The sequence below is a fragment of the Fistularia commersonii genome, chromosome 8 (genome assembly GCF_037954325.1).
Source record: "Fistularia commersonii isolate RoL2024-O1a breed Wild chromosome 8, RoL_Fcom_v1.0, whole genome shotgun sequence".
Lineage (NCBI taxonomy): Eukaryota > Metazoa > Chordata > Actinopteri > Syngnathiformes > Fistulariidae > Fistularia > Fistularia commersonii.
In genome coordinates this window covers 8395958-8414626 of record NC_141291.1, presented here as the reverse complement: position 1 = coordinate 8414626, position 18669 = coordinate 8395958, and the positions used below count along the sequence as shown (strand labels likewise).

Genomic DNA, 18669 nt, shown 5'->3' with positions numbered 1-18669 from the left:
GAGTTCAGCTGTTGTGTCTGCTACAGTTTGACCACTGAAAAGCATGTGAATGCTTCTCCTTGGCTAGCTGGTTATTAGTGCTTATCATTGCCGCCGACTGGATTTTGCTTTAGCGATCCTAAAGTTCATAATCATTTCTCTACTTACATCTGTGGCTCAAGATTCTTTCAGATGAGGTAAAATACATTGAGAACTTTAATATGTGCACCAAGTTTCATCAGAATAATTGTATTAAAAGCAAATTGGCGTAGTTAGGCAAAGTCTTCAAACTCTTTTGGCTCAAGGTAAACCTGGTCTTGCTCTGTTGGAAAGTCTGTTTACTTGGCCTCCCGTAGCTCTCAGGTCGCATCCACATGCCCACTGCCTTTTAGAATGTCCCCTCATTCTTTTATCATGACCACTTTTATTTATTTGAATAATTTATTTTCTGCAGGCAAGCATTCATTTCACCTCCACCCCCACTGGCAAGGACAGCCCTTCATCGTCTGTGAGTGTCCACCGTAGTTGGTCGTCAGATGATGAACACTAAAATCAATGTTTGGGGGGGATAACTGCAATGAAATAACTGCATATACACACAGTGTGTTGCGTTTTCTTTTTTTGACACGTTACCCACAGCCCTATATCATTTTTGTCATGTTTTTCCATCATGTGATTACCTGGAGCAACTTGTGTAAAGTTTAGAACAGATGAAATTAAATTTGTAGAACCAGTGTAGTTACCAGTGCAAAGTCAGGTTGGTCAAAAAACAATCTGATAATGTCGGTTCCTAGACCCCTTTTATCTTATATATCACTTATTTTTTTCACCAGACTCGGCCAGGTGCCATCCAGCCTGTTGGGCGCGTACGGCAAAGTACCTCCCCAGGCACCCCGGAAGGCAGCAGTCCCAACCCCTTCCAGCATGGTCCCTCCCCCTTCAACTCCCAAACCTCTGTAAGTCCCCTCACGTCCACGTAGGGCTGTTAGCACCAAGCGTGGGCTCTGTGCCGTCTGTACCTCCCAGAGTACTTCAATAATATCCATCCGCAGTATGGCAGGAATGCAGATAGCAATGGCACTTAAATTATTTTTACTTTTAACGAGGGCAAAATCAAATAAAGGATGGAGGGTACTTGATTGCATCAAGTATCTGCCGTCAGGGAGGCCCAGGTGGTCGTCCGAACCTACGGGGCCCGTAAAAGACATAGTCAACTCCAACGAGCTCCTGAAGGAGCAAATATTTGTCAGAATTGTAGCTGTCTGAAAAGTTCCTCTCATTTCTTCTTTTGGCAAGCAGCATGACAGAATTGGTAAATAATGAAAAAAAAAAAAAGCCCTAATTTCATTTCATGTCTCCCTGATTGTTTTCACAAAGGAGGTCAATCAAAAAATCAAATAAATCAGTCATAACTTTCCTAGCCCTACCGTCTGTCTCTCTCCGGCATCCCCCCCCTCCCCCCCCCCCGTCACATGAAACCAGCCGCCATGTATTTCACCTGTTCTCCTCCAGTCGTCCTCAACTTTGCTGTTTTTTTTCATAGTCTACCCTCTCCTCCGTGTCTCTTGTTTGTCTGTCCCCCTCCTCTTCTTCTCCTTGGCTCTTTCACCATATCGACACCCCATCCCCAATCACCCCCCCTCCCCCCCCCCTGCAGCCTCGCGCCCCCTCCCCCACCCCGCCTGATGAGTTCCCCATGAATGTCAAGCAGGCATACAAGGCGTTTGCCGCCGTGCCTCGCTCTATGGCAGTGCTGGAGCCGCCGCAGGTAGGCCGTGCTGCCCGGACTCGCCCGGGTCACAACGACAAAGCATGCTGTGCTGATTGGTTGGTCTTGCCCCACCTCCTCCTGACCAGAGCAGCCTGGCCCGAACCGAGCGTGCACAGTGTCAAGAGGGCTTGTGATGTGCTGTGACATGTGGAATGCGTCCCATCAGTTTTTGTACCTCCACTGCCATCATCTACCGTACCATTCTGGTGCTCATGCTCTCGAAGCATTCATCTATCCATATGTGGCTCATCTACTAATTTTCAATCCATTTATTTCGTGATCTATTATGTCGAACTAATGAATCTGCCTGCTCCATTATGTCTTTGCCTTCGTTCTTAGTGTCGTTCGTTCATTTACCCTTCCTGTTTCCTGCTCTCCCCTCCAGGACTTGTATGGCGTTCGGAACAATTTCCACCAAAAGCAACCATTTCCAGAGGTAAGCAAAGAGACCTACTTATAATTCGAGTATTTCTAATGGCGCTTTTCCAGCACAAGTCGACTCGACTGGTACTTTATGCTTGTCTGTGATGGATAAAACCCGGTATTTTACTTGTGTCTGCCGCTGTTCCGAGTGGACAAAGCCGATACTGAAATGTGACGTCAGATGGCTGCCGGCCACTGATAGGCCAGAGAATGATGTCACTGAGCGACACAAAACAAAAAGACCGTGATCTACACTTTTTTTTCTTTAAACTTGCAAGAGCGCTACATGTTAGCATAGCTGCTGCTACGTCCAGCCAACTGTAGCGTTCTCTGTCCGGGAAGCACCTATTTGTGTTCTACTTTAGGGGTGCATCAACACATGTGACCTTTCATTTATGAAAGAGCATGAGGTTTTTGAATGTTTAGGAGAGCAAATTTGAACGTGTTAAGTTTCAGACTTACAGTTACTTCCTTTCATGGAGGGAATCAAATCCTGGCGATGGATTTTAACTGTACAAAACATCCAAACTGTCCCTCGGGCTGCCCAAACTCCCCGCTGCCGCATAACGTCCATAACAAGAAAATCTGGATAGCCTGTCCGACATAATCGAATGTACAGCTGTCTCAACTTACCCTTGTTCGCCACGTCGGTTAAAAGTCAGCTGACCAATCTCAGTCCAACAGCCCTGTGACAAACTTTGTGGCTTTTTCAGCCTGAGTTAAGCAGCGAGGTGTTTGATGATGACATAGAAAGTCAGGAGGGAGCTGGCAAGGGTGCGAGCAGTACGGTCTCCTCCGGCCCCCCCCTCTCACCTGACCGCCGGGAGTATATGAGCTTGGCAGCGGTGCCTCGCTTCTCCAGGCCGTCCATGGATCTGCAGGTACCCGCCGCCTCCACCACGGCCAGAGCTGCGCCGTCCTGCGATTGGACGGGAAGGGTTTCGCTTCATAGGTGGTGGTGGTGTCTCTGCTCCCTGAGCGTTGTAGCCACTTCGAAGAAGTCACTTTGTTTACATCAATCTGTAGTTCTTTGCTTGGTTTTGGGCCAATCAACATTTTCCCTTCTTTTAGGTCTGTGACATTTTTCTTTTCTCCACTGCATCATCATCTCTTTTCCGGCAAAAGGTCCTTGTGTAGTCAATACTAATAAATCCCCTTTTTATTAACCAGCGCTGCCCGCCTCTGTCACTTTTCATATTATTAATCCTATCGTCACATCGCACCGTATAATGACATCTTTTTTTGTTTTCCTTTTCCTTCAACCACACAGAGTCCTTCACCTGGGGGTAGGGACAGCCCAGAGCAGCGCTCCTTCAGGGACAGACAGAAATACTTTGAGATTGACGTGAAGCAGCAGACGCCTGACAAGCCCAAGCCTCGAGTCTCCCTGGTTGGAGAGGACGACCTCAAGAAAATGAGGGAGGAGGAAGGTCGGTCTCAAATGCCCCTTCTTGAGTATTCCTTTTTGCTAAGAATAACGATTTTAAATCAAACGCTGTCCTCAGAGAGAAAGTTTGAGCAGCGGGCACGCGAGTATCTGCTGGATGAAGATGATGAGGATGAGGAGGAAGACCTGGCAAAGCAGGTGGCGCAGATGAAGGCCTCCGGCAAGGTGTTGCTGGACGGAGTGGAGTACAAAGTGGAGCCAGTATCCACGCCATCCCAGCACTGCTCCACGCCACCGAACTACAATGTCACACCCCCAAGCTTCCGCAGCAGCTCCGGGTACAGGCTCGCACGATATCACCGCTTCATATTTCTTGCGTTTTCCTCGTACGGTTCTAATCGCTTTTCCTGGTCGTAGACCTTCCTCGGTCGACGGCAAGGGAGACTCACCGAGAAATTCACTTGATGACAGCTTCAGGCTGGAGCAGAGGCCTAACTCAATGACCGGGTATTGACGCGACCCCATATTGGATCTATAAATTACATTGTTTGGACGTTTGTGTCCCAGAAGTCATAATTGTGTTCCGCATGTGGTTACAGGCTGATCCCCGTGTATCCCGGGGAGACCGCAGCTCCCATCCGAACCGCAAAGGCAGAGCGACGGCACCAAGAGAGGCTACGCATGCAGAGCCCTGAACTGGCAGTGGCCCCTGACAAAGACCTTTCCCCTGCAGAAAAACGGGCTCTCGAAGCAGAGAAGAGAGCCATGTGGAGGGCGGCAAGGTAAATAGAGCATTATTGGTTCAAAAGATCATGGCTCTGTTTGGATAAGACCTTTCCTGGAAAAATAGATGGATTTATGTCACATTTCAGTTTGTTATAGTACAATAATGAGTTGGGTTTCTTTTTGTTAAAAACGTCTCTTAGCGCAATCCATTCTTTTTCCATTGTTAAACTATATGGTCCAGACAATTAATATTTCCCATTTTAATTCTTCAACTTGTAAATAATATACAATAGAAAAAAAATATCCATAATCAGGAATGAATGGAAAATGTTTCTTTCGAATGTCCGGCAAACCACACCTACCATGAACATTTTGACACCGCCATGCCGATGAACACGTTCGACGTGAAACGCAAATGCATATTTTTGGCCGTGGCTTTTTCCCCTCTAAAGTTCAGATGAAAATACATTCAGTATGCAGCGTATTTCTGGGGGAAATACACACAGATTTTTTTTTAACGCTACCATGCGTCAGCTGGGTAAAGATGAATTTAATATGTAGCGGTTTATTGTAAAAATGCTTTGTGCTGAGTTTGGAAACCCTCTGTATAGCCACAGGGCCCCTAACCGCAGATCTGGGGTTGAATATGCCCAGACTGTGCTGGTTAAAGGTGTGGCGGTTCAACACCAGTCTTTCCTCTCACCGTTCAAGCCTCTAAAACTGATCCTGTCTCTGATTCCTGGCTTTCTCTTAGTGTTTTACCTTCCATTCTTTGGTTTTCTTCTTTTTTCTGTGTGCTTCTCCTTCCTATCTGCCCTTCCTCCTCCATATCCTTCGGATGTATGATGTCCTTCTCTTCATCCTACGTCCTCCTCCTCTGTTACCTGCTCTCCTTCCCCCACCTCCTGGGCTTGTGGGGCATAGGCCCTCTGGTCTTGAGGAAGATGTTAGGCAGTATGAGCAGGACCTGGCTAAGAGGCTCTACCAAGCCCGAGTGAGGGCATCACAGGGCACGGCTGCAACTCCCCAGCCCCCTACCTCCTCTACTTCCTCCTCTGCAGCTTCCCAGCTCAGGTCTGCTCCTTGGCCAAAGCCAGCAGGGTCAGATGCACGACATCACGGGGGTGTGCAGGGTTGCTTTGGTGTTAGTATGCCGATAAAGGCCGAGATCCGAGTGATCCAAGCAAGCACTAGCAGTAACACTGACAGTGCTTCCGCTGCCTTACTTCTACCGTCCTGCTTCTGCACGTCTTCGCCTTTTCCATTTCTGGCTTTTCCTGTCCCTCCTCTGCTGCACTCCTCCCTTCCCCCCCCCCATTTCTTTTGTGTCTTGCTTTTTTTTTTTTTTTTCTTTCTGATTTTCGTGTCGTCAGTACTAACACGCAGCCCACAATAAGTTTGCAAAAGTTGTTTTTCAGTCAAGGGTAAGCCTACTAGTAGTAGGTAGTCCTTTTCCTGGAATGCCTCCTTTTTTTACGATACCAAGAAAAAAAACGTTTATCGCAAACCAGGTCAAGGAGCACCCGAAAGTAGTGATTGGCTCTTCCTCCACGCATAGTGGTGTGTGCCTTCTGTTAGTGTCTCTGTTTCTGCAGGTCTGCTTTTCCCCCCAGTTTGTCTCATTGCGGCCGATTCTGTCGTAGAATGAAGTCACTGGAACAGGATGCACTAAAAGCTCAGATGGTCATTGCCAAATCTCGCGATGGGAAGAAGCGTGGAAACCTTGACCAGCTGACGGAGTCGCCCTCGCCTGCGCCCACCCCCTCCCCAACCCCGATGGAAGGTAGGAAGCCTCTGTCCTGACGTGTTAAAGCTGTAATAAAAGTAATCAAATAAAAAGTGCAACTACTCTCCATCTGATTTGTTCAGCTTTAGCTCCTCACCACAGCAGCGGCTGCTTTCCGGTTTCCCATGAATTCATTGATAGCTAACTCAAGGAGTCCTTAGAAATATTATATCCGCCAATTTCTCAGCAACAACAACAAAAAATATGGTTGACGTATCCCATGATGGCCAGTTGACGGCTGTCAATGTGTCTAGTGTTCATCACGTCCCTAAGAAGGATTCAAACAAAACCCTTCCTCAGTGTATCCGTGGTGCAGACTAAGCTATCAAACCAAGCAAAGACCGTCTCCCCCCTCCTTTCCTTCCTCTCCTCTCTGGTCTAACCCTTCTGTTTTTCTCTGACAGAGCTGAGTCCCCGAGGAGTGACCTCTCCGGGAAGGCTGGTACGTATTCAGTTTTTGGCTGTCCGTTTAAACAGCCGATGTTCCTCCTGCCGCTTCTTTTACGAATGAAAACAAAAACGAGACCAAAATAAGTCATTCCACTTTGGATTCTCCGAGGTCGCGCCTCATATTTGAACAGATACTGACTTCAGTCTTTTTTTTTTTTTTTTCCAAGTCGTACCAGGTACCGACGAGCGTTTGCTTCAAAATCACATGACATTAACCCGCCACCGCGCTCACCGCCACCCAGCCAAGCAGAGCCGAGCGCAGGCTCTGTTCCCGCAGCGCACGCGGCCGCCGGCCGTTTTGCACCACGCGTTAGCCTCCTGGCCTCCTCCCTCTCCATTATCCCATTCCTTCATCCTTCCCCCTCATCCAGACTCCTCTTTTTTCCATTCTACACCCTGTCCCACCTTTTGTTTTTCCATCCCTTTTCTCATCTCGCTCTCCGGTCCTCCATCTTTCCTCTGTTCATGCCTGTTTACTATCCTTCTAGTCCCTGTCGTCAAAGAAGTTTGACTACCGACAGTTCGCTGCCATTCCTTCTTCCAAACCCGTATACGACATCCAGGTATTGGCTGCATGCTGAGCTTCTGGGGCCCAGGCCTTCTCCCCTCTCCCCGGCTTTCCTCGCTGACCCTCCCCTCTCGTTTCTCATGCAATCCAAGAGGCATCGGTGCGACTAGAGACATAGCCTTTCCGGTGATTTCCCGAACCCCTCCTGGTTTGCGAAACGAATCGGTCCGGCTGACTAATTCTCACCTGATTTCACATAATTAAAATGGTGCTCTCCAGAATAAATGAAAACAGCAAATCAACCGCCGGTGTCACTCCTTCCTCCCTCACTTTGCACTCACAAATGTAATCTCCGGCAGCCACTGTTCACCCTCACCTCATTTTTCAGCTAACTAATCAGCCACACACAATAACGCCTGGTGGTTGCAGAGACGTAGACAGGTTTTTGATCAAACTAACCAGAATTGGTTCCGGGGCCGGGGATTTGCGTCGATCTCCGCTTCTCATCCACTCCTTCATTCACCTCCATCAGCAGTGGTTCTCCGTGCATGGGTTCATGTCAGGCCGGACAAACGGGTCTGAGATTTTTTTTTTTTTTTTTTTTTTTTAAACGCCGATCTGCACTGGGGGTCTTTTTGCATTCCCACGAGGATAAGAGCTCTGCTAGTGATCTTTATCTCCGTGTGGAGGAGGAGATGGGGTGTGGGGGTGCAGGGGAATCCCTGACTGCTGCCAGAGTGGCTGAATGGGTCGGGGTCAGATATCCATGGCTGCCAAGCTGTTAGTGTGCTTTAATTTAGCCTCACTGACTTTGAGAGTTAGTGCAGATATTCTCTTTGGGTGTCTGTCATACAATGACTTTGTGAAATGAACTCCACATTGTCATTTTTCAGCTCATGAACTGAGAGAGGGGCTTATATATTCAGTCAGGTAGACCACACAAGGGAGTGCTACAAGCCGTAGGGCGAGGGGCGCAGTGAAAACATGGAAGAATTTAAATTTGTTGAATTTAATTTGAATTTAAATTTGTCGGGTGACAAATTTCAATCGCTAGTAGCAGTAAACGGCATGGATCTTGTTGCCGGCGGTTCATTCGGACCTCGGTCACATGACCCTCACCTTGCAGATAATTACAGCCCCCCCCCGAAATCAGTCCATATGAAACATGCGGCTTCGGTGCACCGACATGATTATTTATCCAGGGTGAAATCTGCCCGGAGGTCAACCGCTGGACACACTGCTCGGTCTTCTGTAATTCTTGTCTCTCTGTTTCACGCAAACCCCGGAACTGATGACCTAGTAAACCGTCTCTTCCTGAAATGTTCCCATCTCTTGTCGGGGGAGTAGTGAAGTAGACCTACCCTGGCTTTATTTCGCTGACAGTGTTTTGGGGAGCTTCGGCGGCGTCTGCTAAAACACTGGTGGCCCGTCGGCACACGGCTTTGGTCTCCCGCCGCCAGCGCCACCTGTCGCGTGGTGGAAGCCTCCTTGGGAATAACCGTTACTAAACAAGCACCCTCCACCGCGGCCGCTTTGCCTCTTTCTCATCATCTGTCCTTTTTCCCCTCCAGTCGCCCGAGATGCCCGACGACATGCAGTTCATCGACGACGGCTCCGGCAACCAAGGTGAGAATTTCGCCGGCTCCGTCTGTCAACAGAAGAACTGATCCAAATGTCACGACTTGACATTTATCGTACGATTTTCATCTATCCCCTTTAATTCAGGAGACTTCATGGGATAAGCAGCTTCTGTTGGTAGGATACTGCGTGCATGTGTTTGTGGGTTCGTGTGTGTGGCTGCGGGGGGGGGGGGGGGTCGTGTATGTAAGGCGGGCGGGGGGGCGAGAGAAGAGCGGCTGGTTGTTTGTGCACTTAAATTCTAATCTGCTAGTCATGTGGCAAAACGGTGGCGTGGCAAGTGAGTCTGTCTGGGTGTGCTTTGCCTGCAGCCATCCATCGGACGCAGATCGGCTCGCGTCCGAGAGCAGAATACGATTGCTGTGTCTTTGGTCGTTACTTGCACTAACCTGGATTCCAATCGGGGTGCGCACCTAACCAGCCAAATGATTTCTAGCCAACATAATATGTGTGAGCACACAGGTGAGTAGCTAGTTGTCTAAACTCCTTTTCTGACACATATAAAAAGAAGACTAGTAAGTGGTCGCAGTCTTCTAAACACTCGTTGCTCAGGAGTGTGAACTCGTGCCGCAGTGAGGAAACCTATCGGAGCAGGTTCTGGATCTCCACGTGTGAGGGCTTCCTCCCGCCGCTGAACCCGTCCGAATGTTCTTCACTTCACAGCTGCCACTAGGAGCCGGATTGCCAGTAGAAAACACGAAAAATGTGTGACCGATGGTCTCCTGTGTGTGTGTGTGTGTGTGTGTGTGTGTGTGTGTGTGTGGTTCCTCCCCAGGGCCCGCTGTGAGCCCCGATGCCGAGGTTCCCGCCGCGCACCCCGCCACCTCAGCCTTGGAGGAGATGGCCCTTTACAGCAACAAGCGCAAACTGAGGCAGGGACGCCGCAGCCTGGAAACCGCTGTGCCCACGTAACACCTCCGACCAACGACGAGACAGAACACACCCACACACACACGTTTTAGGTTCACCGGCTAACACACGCAAACACGCACACTCATCTACACGCAATGCAGGCATTTTAACGCTACAGTATCAGTCTAGGGAGAGCTTTGGCTCCCATCTGTATCCCCTGCAGACAAAAAGTGCATAGTTTGAACACACACTCACTGATATCCTGCGTGCCAGTCTTGCCTTTGCAGTCTGTGGATGAGTTGGCATGGCGACGACAGTCCCCGAAGGCCAGGGAGCCGGACTGGCGCGGGTAGTTAGGACTGCCCTTTCCGCACACCACGTTCTTTTGTTCCACATTTGGTTTTTGCCCATTTAGAAGCCCGTCGATTTTTAACAAGGGGTCGGACGATTGTTTTGAACTTTTTTTTTTTTTTTTTTTTTTTTTTTGTTGTTGTTCTGTTCATTTTTCTTGATTTCCAATGATTTTGCTGTTTAAACGTACTGGAAGAGAGAAGAAATGGGCAAGATACTAACACCTTAGGCTTTCAGTGAATAGATTGTAAAAGGCCTGGGTTTTAGAGACTCGGGCAGACAGGAGTGTATATATTGATGGGACATCCTGCTACCTTCACCGTCATCAACCACGGAGAGCTTTAAAGAACCCCCACAGGAACCGGACATATCATCTTTGCACTGCCAGATTAGCTCATCAAGTACGTCGATCTTCATCTTATTTCACCGCAATTGGCCACATCTCGACACTTTTTATCCCAACGCTGGGCAGACGCTTTTTAGAGTGTAATGAGGATTCACTTATCGTTTTTAATCGAATTGTCATTATAACGGTATCTGCTTTTAAACAACAAAGTGCATATCACCCCCCGTCCCTTTAGATGGGAGGGCCGCAAGGTCTCCAGAACTTTACCCTTCGGGTATTCGGGAGCCGGAAAAGCTAACGTCTCCGTAATAACCCAGTGAAAAGCACCGTGGCTCTTCGGCAGCGAACATATCTACCGATTGGATGACTTGAACCCGAAGCGGCCGTCGGCCATCACGCGGCATCAGGACTCGACCGCCGCGATGGCGATGAGCCTCCATCCAGGTCCGCCGGCCGTGCGACATTCCCCTGGAATCTGCAAAACACTGGAGGGACGCTGCTCCGAGTCGGCAGCTTTACTCGACATTTCACAATATCAAGTATCGGAATATTGGAAAATGCGATTTTAGCATCATTTTGTAATTCATGGTACTTACTCTGTTCTTTTTATTGTTCTGTCTGTTCTTTTGTTAATGTGAAGCATTCGTTTCTATCCCTGCATTTTTCTGGAGGTGGTCCAGAGCGACGTGAAGGTAGCAGATGTTTTTTTTCCTTTTTCTGTCTACGGTTAATTTAAAGAAAAATCGGATGCCACTGAAAAAAAAAAAAAAAAAATCATTTATTTTTGTGTGAATAATGTACAAATAGCAAGAGGAAAGCGAGCTTTGGATGTAAAACTGAGCCAGTCTTGACCTGGACCAGGCGTGTGTCTGGACTGCTGATGCATCCGGGTTTACAGCTTCGGCGCCGGGACGCTTCCTGCATGTAGTATATGGGTTTGCTGTTGGGAGAGCCAGGAAGAAGCGCGGCCCGTTTCTAAAAAACCCTCGGGAGATACCCGTCTCCTCACACCTCCGGTCTTCGCTCACGTCTGTTTACCATAATCACAGCATAGTAGCATTATGTGTTAATTTAAAGTAGGGTTTTTCTAATTCTAGATTTCCATGTTGCTCACTGACTGAAATTCAGTTTAACATTTTGCAAATGCTGATAGCTCTTTTTTTTTTTTTTTTTTTTTAAGCATACAGTAGGTTAAACTTCTTTTTCAGATGGGGTTCACTACATTATTAATGAAGTGTTTCAAGTTTTTGTGTTTTTCTTTTGTCTGGAGTTCTCTTCGGGGGCTACACTTGCAAATAGGTTGCCGGTTAAGGGTGAAAAAGTCCTTGAGTCAAAGGGGTAGAGCTCATACAAGACTGTAACTAGTGAATTTATACAACCAAAGAAGTCTATTTTGTGGTTCAGGAATAATAAATTTTACTTTTCATTTAAGAAGTTGATTCAGTGTGTGATGTGTTTTTGTATGGTTCATCCACGCCCGGTAGAGTTGAAGTCCAAGGGTGATTCCGCACTGGTTTCCTTTTTTTTTTTAGGACAAAATAGGAAATCATTTTGTCATAAAGTGATTGTGTAAAGTGACCACAGTGAGTAACAGACTCCATCACCAGGTTGCTTTTTCCAACCAGGAGTTGATCCACCAGCATTTAAATCGTATTTCAAATCTAGTCTTTTTTCCGAGACGATCGCAGGTAAAAGCTTTGGTTTCAGTGCTCACAGACCGGGAAGTGTCAAGATGTTGGTCTCTGAGTTCCTGGGCCTCGGCCCGCTGCACCTTCTGTTTATAACCACGCATCTGAGATTCACCGGGCCGACATTCGAAGATGAAATCCCAATTTTCTTTAACTAGAATATCAAACCTGGAAGGCAGCCAGTCAAATCACACAATCATGTCATTAGAATTTTTCTGGAGCGGCTGAACCAGGTGAAGGTCCGGTATCAACCTCTCTGTAAAAGGAAGGAGTACAATTTCTGCTTATTGTGTCCTATCAAATCCTTTGAAATAGCGGTGATTGTCTCTAAACTGAATGTAACTCCTATATTTTGTCCACCATAAAGGCTCTCCAGTTGTGTGAACAGATCACATTTTAATCTCTTCTAACAATGAAATCCTCAATTTCCCATTTTATCCATATTTGCTCTGAAGCGTGTAGAATATTCAGATCATTTTTCAAGCATGCAGGCTCCTCTCTGAGACACTGCAGGATCCAGGGCCTTATCATCCTGGATATCCTCCATGTCTGGGTCGAGGCACCGCCTCACTCTGCTGGTTGAAGGCACGTTGCAGTTTCTACAATTTGGGCTGCTTCTGAACTATCTGGCAGTCAGGTAGTCCGTGCACTCTCATGGAGACAGGAAACCAGTAACAAAAGCGGATGTGATGACAAAAAAAAGATGCACGCCGAAAGATCAGAGTAAGGTCGCGGAGCACAGTGGTTAATAATAGGTTACATAAGACGTGATGTCATAGCCGTATCAGATCATAGGTCACCTCGGTGGTCCATCCACATCCGCTGCTTGTTCATCGAGCAAAACATGCACCAGGAAATAAAACCTCACATATTGAGAACTTGAAAACATGTCTTCTGTTTATGAATGGCACGCTATCACGCAGGACCTCCCTGTCATAAATGACAAATGTCCATGTTAAATGAGGAATTCACACGTCCATCCCGACTGCCCACTCAGCTAGAGATGCAAACACAATGACTCATGAGTACATGTTTGCAGGACACGTCACATAAAATGGCGTGGAGTAGAAGGTGGGATCTGATGTCATCATGAAACACTCCACAGGTTTCCCACATCCAGAAAATATGATGCAGCATTCACTTACTCATACTGAAGATTTAGAGCCCAATATTTGAGCTTGCTTTTGGAAAATGTTACTGATGTTTTAACCTGCAAAGTTAAAATGGCTTATTTTCAGGAGAGTGAAAAACTTAAGACACAAACAAGAGATTTTACGTCAAAAAATGGCAACACGTTTCAGAACTTCAGGGAGATAAAAGATTCTTTCTAATAATTCTACTTCATGTACATCTTTGCTCTGTCACACAATGAATGAATGAATGAGGAGGGATTGGATTCTTTAATTTCTTGATTTGATTTGTTTAAGGCAACTTTAAAATCCATTTTTTTTTTTTTTTACAATTTCACAATTATTGCCTACATGACATAATCAAAACAACTGCCGGCTCTGCTGCCAATTCCACCAGATCGACAGGTTTTCCACCACAAATGGACAGCCTCCTTTTTCACACCTCCTATTTCCTGGGAAAGAAAAGCTCAGCTTCCAAAGTTTCATCTGATAGGGTCTTTTTTTTTAACTGTTCGCTGCAAACAGTATCTCTCTTCACCCAAAGTATGGAGGGCAGAATCATCCACCTTGTGGAAGTAACAGAAAAACAGATTTCTTGCATTTCTAAGAGCAACACTCATTAAAAAGCTATGGGATTCCACTGCAGGTTCTGTAACTTGGTTTCCAGTGGCGCTGTAAGAGGGTGGGTGGGCGCGTGGCCTTAAGGCTGAAGAAGCTAGACTATAATCCTCTACAGAGCAGCAGAGAAACAGCATCTGTGTACCAGGTCCTTCATCCCACCATCTAAGGGTGTGTGTCTGTATGAATGTGATTGGAGTATCTGGCTCAGCACATATTGGAGGATGGGGAGGAGGGGGGGAGGGGGGGATAAGGCTACCGGCTCTGAACAACTGCATTAACAGATCTGGGGTAACAAAAAAGTCAGTCTTAAAAATCAGGGTTGAAATGTACCATTTTACTCAGTATGAATGAACAACTGCAGCAAATAGGCCTTTGAAAGGGTTTCCCCTAATTATTTCTGACACTGACAGACCGGTGGCATCGGGTTCACAAAAGCAGGAAGCATCTGTTTCAGTTATCACAAAATAAGTTTAGGATTAGAAACAAGCTTTAATTTGCATATAACTAAAAAACAAAAAAAAAAAAAGACCAAAATGAAGGGCAGCAAAATCAAACTGGGTGTGAGAAACAGTTAGTATTTGTAATCATCAGGCAAACTACAACAGCACTACATTCTTCCAAAAGAAGGATTTTTTTCTTTTGTAACTGTTTTTTTTTTTTTTTTTGTTTTCCACAAAGTGGTGAAGATCCAGAGGCGGGCAGGAGCCTGCGAGACAACAAGCACAGTTCTCTCCAGATGACAATGCAGTTTCTACCAGTAAGGCCACTTTATAAAAGGAATTCTAGATAAGGACCACAGCCTGTTAACTTTGTCCAGAGATCCTTTCAGTGTCATCATCATCATCACCACCATCAAGAGAGAAAACAAAACAAAGCTTTAAGTTTCTAAATTAATAGCCCGATAACCAGCTTGTGTGTGTGTGTGTGTGTGTGTGGGGGGGGGGGTTGGTTTCTGTCCCACTCGCCACACAGGGGGAAGGAAAAAAAAAAAAAAAAAAAAACTCAGTCTGCATGATCACCCACAGATGTGCTGTTGAGGTAGAGTCCCCGCTTCAGACACCCCAACCGCAACTCAAGAGGAAAAAAAAAAAAAAAAACACTCCAAAATACTATGTGCGATTGGGTTATAATGGTCTTGCAAAAAAATAGATATTTTCACAGAAAGTTTGTAAAATCATCTCGTCAAAAGTCATCTTCGGTCCTCTGTGGCTTTTATCGAAGCAAGATGAAGTCCAGAGAGAAGTTGTGCCGCACAACTGCCGCTCTGAGTACGATCCGCAGAGGAGGACTGGGTCGTCGTTTGTCGCCGCTGCAGTGTTTTTCCACGCAGATGTTCCTTTTCAATCATTCCCTCTTGTAACAGCTGCTTCAGGTGCAGTGCAGTTCTTCAGATTTGCCAACCAAATGTGTGGAGAGTATGTCATTGATCTGGTTAAAGGGAGTGTCTGTGCAAGTGGCGAAGTGGTACTGCTGTGTGTGTGAGTGTGTGTGTGTGTGTGTGTGTGTGTGTGTGTGTTTGTGTGTGTGTGTGTGTGGTGATGGTGGCAGCGTAAGCTCTGTCAGGACTGCAGTACACACAGCTGGACTTCAGCTTCCTTGAGGGGGGGGCCGGAAGGGACGGAGTGGAGCAGCGTTACTTGTCCCCCAGGATGGCGTACTGGTTGTCGAGCTGCAGGTGCTGCATGGTGGCGCCGCCGGTCTCCTCCCTGCCGCGGGTCCTGTGCTTCACCACCTCGAAGGTCTTTTCCATTTCTTTATCCCTGAAACGCACGGATGTGTGGTCAGTCCGTGCCGCTGAGGGACGAGAAAAGCCACAGGCCCGCACGCCCTCTCCCACAATTATCTATCGATCTCTCTCCCTCCGTACTCACTTGCGCGTCTCTGTGTGCTTGGCTGTGGCCATTAAGGAAGGGAACTGCGTGTCGTTGTAGATCTCAGGAGGGCCCTGGTTGCCGCTCCGCTTGGTGGTGGTGAGCCGAGCCCCGGGAGGCCGGTACACACCGGGGGGCTTCACCTCCGGTTCCTCCTCTTCCTCGACTGCAGGTAAGAATAATAACATGGGGTGGAGACATGAGCAGACTAGTTTCTAGGAGTGTTTTATCTTTTAAAAAAAGCTGCATCATCGAATTAACTCACAATGAATTGGGGGAAAAAAAAAAGATAAAATGAGCACGTCTCTGCATCATGTCTCAGCTTGAGTGTGGCAGATAAAAAGGATGAAAAACAGCTCAAATATTATCTGTAAATCTGTGAGTGCATGATTTATGAAGAAGACTTAAACATATAAAAATAAAGCAATCTAAAAACAAAAAAAAACCAAACAGGGAATATTCCTTCCAATTATCATGGTTTCCATTCCAGTTGTGATCTTTGCCAGCGGGACTCCGGTTTACTTACCAACAGGTGCAGCGGGAGGCGGGGCGGCTCCGGGTTTGTTCCAGGGCCCAGACACTTTGTCTCCACTGACCAGAATAATCTCTCCATCCTCACCGACCTCCTCCTTCTCATACTCCTCCTCCTCCTTCTCATCGCTTCAAAACATGAAGGAAAACAAAAACACACACACAATAATGTCCTTAAGGGTCATTTTATACTTCTGTGACTTTGGAGATTTTCATGGGACAAATCTTAAGATTACTAGCGACTCCAGTCTTGCTTCCTTTTTATATCTTCGTTTAGTCACTCGAACAGAATAACCAAATATGACCAAACTTGAATTTTTTTCCTTTTGTTGCAAATATATGGGTCTATTTATCACAGTCGTGAGCTGAGAAATGAAATGACAACTTGACTTTTCTATAGTCATCATTTTGTATCAATTTGTAAATTAAAATTCAGTTTATTTTTGCAACTCGGTACAAAATGCAGTTTGGTGGGTGACCAGAGGAAAAAAAAACTGCCGTTACTCTCAATTTTTACATTTACATTGAGACAACAAAGTGTCCTGTTACTGGTCCAAACCAGATTATCCGTCCCCTTCCATGTGCCAAGTATTCTAATCGACAGATCTAATCTCTGGCGGGTTACGGGCGGTGATGTAGAAGCACAATAACAGCAGTGTACTAACAAACGACCTGCATGCAGAGGAGCCGTATTTATTTCTTAATTACTTTAGTTCCATAAGCAACTGTGGATAAACTAAATCACAGACTTGGAAATGTCTCCACTGGTGCTGACGGGTCAATGTAGGACCTGTTAGGGTTCCACTAAAGATCTATGAGGACTTTGTCACTATCTCTGATGTTGAGATCTTTTTAAATCCTCTTTTTGGATCATTTGCACCATAAAACCTAGTGTTTCATAAAAAAATGCATGCTGTTAATCAGTCGTACCTACTGATATTTAACTTAGAAAAAACAAATCCAGTGATTTGAGCATCATGCGCTAAACTTGTAAATGCTTTTAATATGTTGACATACAGAATTCTGCGGCACATTTTGCGCATTTGCGGTCACTTTCCCTCTTTCGGCAAGCGGAGATGGAGGGGAAGTGGAGGCCACCGCTCCTGCTGGACCAGGGAACTGAACAACTTTCACAGAAAGAGGTCGTGGAAGGTCAAGGGGCCTCTTGTGTTTTTTAAATCTCACCTTATTTGTAAAGCCTGCAGCCGGAGCCCGGTGTAGTCCACCTCCTTCTGCTCAAACTCTTTCCATTCCTCGTCCTCCTGTGATGAAGGGAACATCCACTAGTGATAGTTCTACTCTTAGCCTCAAGATGCAGAAACGGACCTGGGGTCGGATCACCTCAGCAGTTGAATTCAGATATCATGACCGGTGTGTAGTCAAGGTCTTAAAGAAACCAGGTCAGTGTCAGAAGGAGCAGCTCTTCTTCCCTGCCTCCCGGCCACAGGGCTGTCAACCCCGCACCAACTTATGACAAATGGCGGCTCTGTCTGGTTCGAAAGCCACGACGACTTAACCTAGCGGGGTGGGGGTGGTGGTGGGGGTGGATGACATCTCTCTCCCTCTCTCTCTCCCCCCCCGGCAAACACATGGGCGATGTCGACGAACCCGCAAAAAGAAGCCCTGTGCTTGAAAAGGGTCTGAATGCTGCAGACACGAGGGGCTTCGGCGGCCCTGCTCCGCCGGGTGAAGGGAAGGAAACGCCTGTCACGCTGCGTTTTGTAGTCTCTTTTTTTCTGACTCAGACATTCGGGGGGGCCATATGGTTGCAACCGGCGTTTCCTCTTCACACCAAAGCACCGACTCCGGCCACGCCATCAAACCGCCGGCGGGCTACAATTCTGAGAGGACATCGATTCTGCTCCGGATCCAGAATGTGACAGTTGAAGCTGGCGCAGATTATCTATGAAATAGTCGGGGATACATGCTAGCTACATTACCTTCTCGATCTGCACGTCCTGATTCTCGTTCTTGGCCGACTTCTCCTTCTCCTTCTTGATCTTCTTCACCGCGGCCGACGTGGGCCCGGCGGCGGGCTCTTTGCCCTTTCCCTTCTCTTTCTTCTTCTTTTTATCCCGCTTCGCAAAGAAGTCGTCCAGGCTCTTCTCTGTCGGCAGATCCGCCATTTTCAAAGAGCAACGGCAACTAGTTAGCGAAACAGAGCAATGACAAAGGTGAAAAGCCGGCGGCCGAGACAGGGGACAGCCGTGGGAGCGGTCAAACCAGGTGTGGTTGGTCCCGATTCTGACACTTCAACTCCTTTTACAAGTTGATAAAAGTGTCAGGGCGAGTTTCCAGGCGGAATCCCTTGCTAACCTGTCAACCATGCCATGCACACACTGGCTATTTGACAAATCTGTATGTTGACCCGGAAGTACTTCAACATTGAACCGGAAATGACGCTACCTAGCGAAAACTTACGTGTAATATAAAGTTATATATAAAATCGGTTCTTTTGTGTCACCTCTTAATATTCTTTGTATTTATATTCACACAGAAATGAATTTCGCTAATGAAATAACTATAAGAGTTAAATATACAGACGCAAAATCCCCTTCAATAAAAAATAATTTTACATCTATTTGCAATGCGGTAAAATCAGAAGCGGATT

General features: G+C 46.8%; 2 protein-coding genes across 24 annotated transcripts in view; one reads left to right on the top strand and one right to left on the bottom strand.

Moving 5' to 3' along the window:
• Positions 1–11656, top strand: part of scrib (scribble planar cell polarity protein) — a 62957-nt gene extending 51301 nt beyond the window's left edge. For 8 of the 22 annotated variants that reach the window (XM_086150908.1, XM_086150912.1, XM_086150925.1 and 5 more), the window contains 15 exons: positions 434–487; positions 813–935; positions 1637–1747; positions 2136–2186; positions 2887–3054; positions 3444–3603; positions 3679–3898; positions 3978–4067; positions 4160–4342; positions 5211–5360; positions 5930–6069; positions 6477–6514; positions 7011–7085; positions 8602–8656; positions 9444–11656. In XM_086150908.1, the coding sequence (XP_086007034.1) occupies positions 434–487; positions 813–935; positions 1637–1747; positions 2136–2186; positions 2887–3054; positions 3444–3603; positions 3679–3898; positions 3978–4067; positions 4160–4342; positions 5211–5360; positions 5930–6069; positions 6477–6514; positions 7011–7085; positions 8602–8656; positions 9444–9580 (1755 nt within the window). In that variant the 3' untranslated portion in view covers positions 9581–11656. Of the gene's footprint in view, positions 1–433; positions 488–812; positions 936–1636; positions 1748–2135; positions 2187–2886; positions 3055–3443; positions 3604–3678; positions 3899–3977; positions 4068–4159; positions 4343–5210; positions 5361–5929; positions 6070–6476; positions 6515–7010; positions 7086–8601; positions 8657–8755; positions 8786–9443 lie in introns of all 22 variants that reach the window. The other 14 variants (XM_086150926.1, XM_086150914.1, XM_086150927.1 and 11 more) reach the window with 12 other exon arrangements.
• A 2313-nt stretch (positions 11657–13969) lies between these two features.
• Positions 13970–18383, bottom strand: cdv3 (carnitine deficiency-associated gene expressed in ventricle 3). Of its 2 annotated transcripts, none has more exons than XM_086150905.1 (5): positions 17999–18383; positions 17244–17320; positions 16054–16187; positions 15528–15693; positions 13970–15416 (listed from the first exon to the last, which is right to left on the bottom strand). In XM_086150905.1, the coding sequence occupies exons 1-5, from the start codon at positions 18182–18184 to the stop codon at positions 15290–15292; spliced, it is 690 nt and encodes a 229-aa protein (XP_086007031.1). In that variant the 5' UTR covers positions 18185–18383; the 3' UTR covers positions 13970–15289. The 2 variants fall into 2 exon arrangements, with proteins under 2 accessions (XP_086007031.1, XP_086007032.1); XM_086150906.1 differs by having other exon boundaries at positions 17244–17317.
• Between the last annotated feature and the right edge of the window lie 286 nt (positions 18384–18669).

Coding starts and splice junctions, on each gene's coding strand:
- cdv3 (XM_086150905.1), bottom strand. CDS start 18,184: ATGGCGGATCTGCCGACAGAGAAGAGCCTGGACGACTTCTTTGCGAAG. Junction 17,321..17,998: donor AGGACGTGCAGATCGAGAAG/GTAATGTAGCTA, acceptor CCTTCATCACAG/GAGGACGAGGAATGGAAAGA. Junction 15,694..16,053: donor GCCTCCCGCTGCACCTGTTG/GTAAGTAAACCG, acceptor TCTTACCTGCAG/TCGAGGAAGAGGAGGAACCG.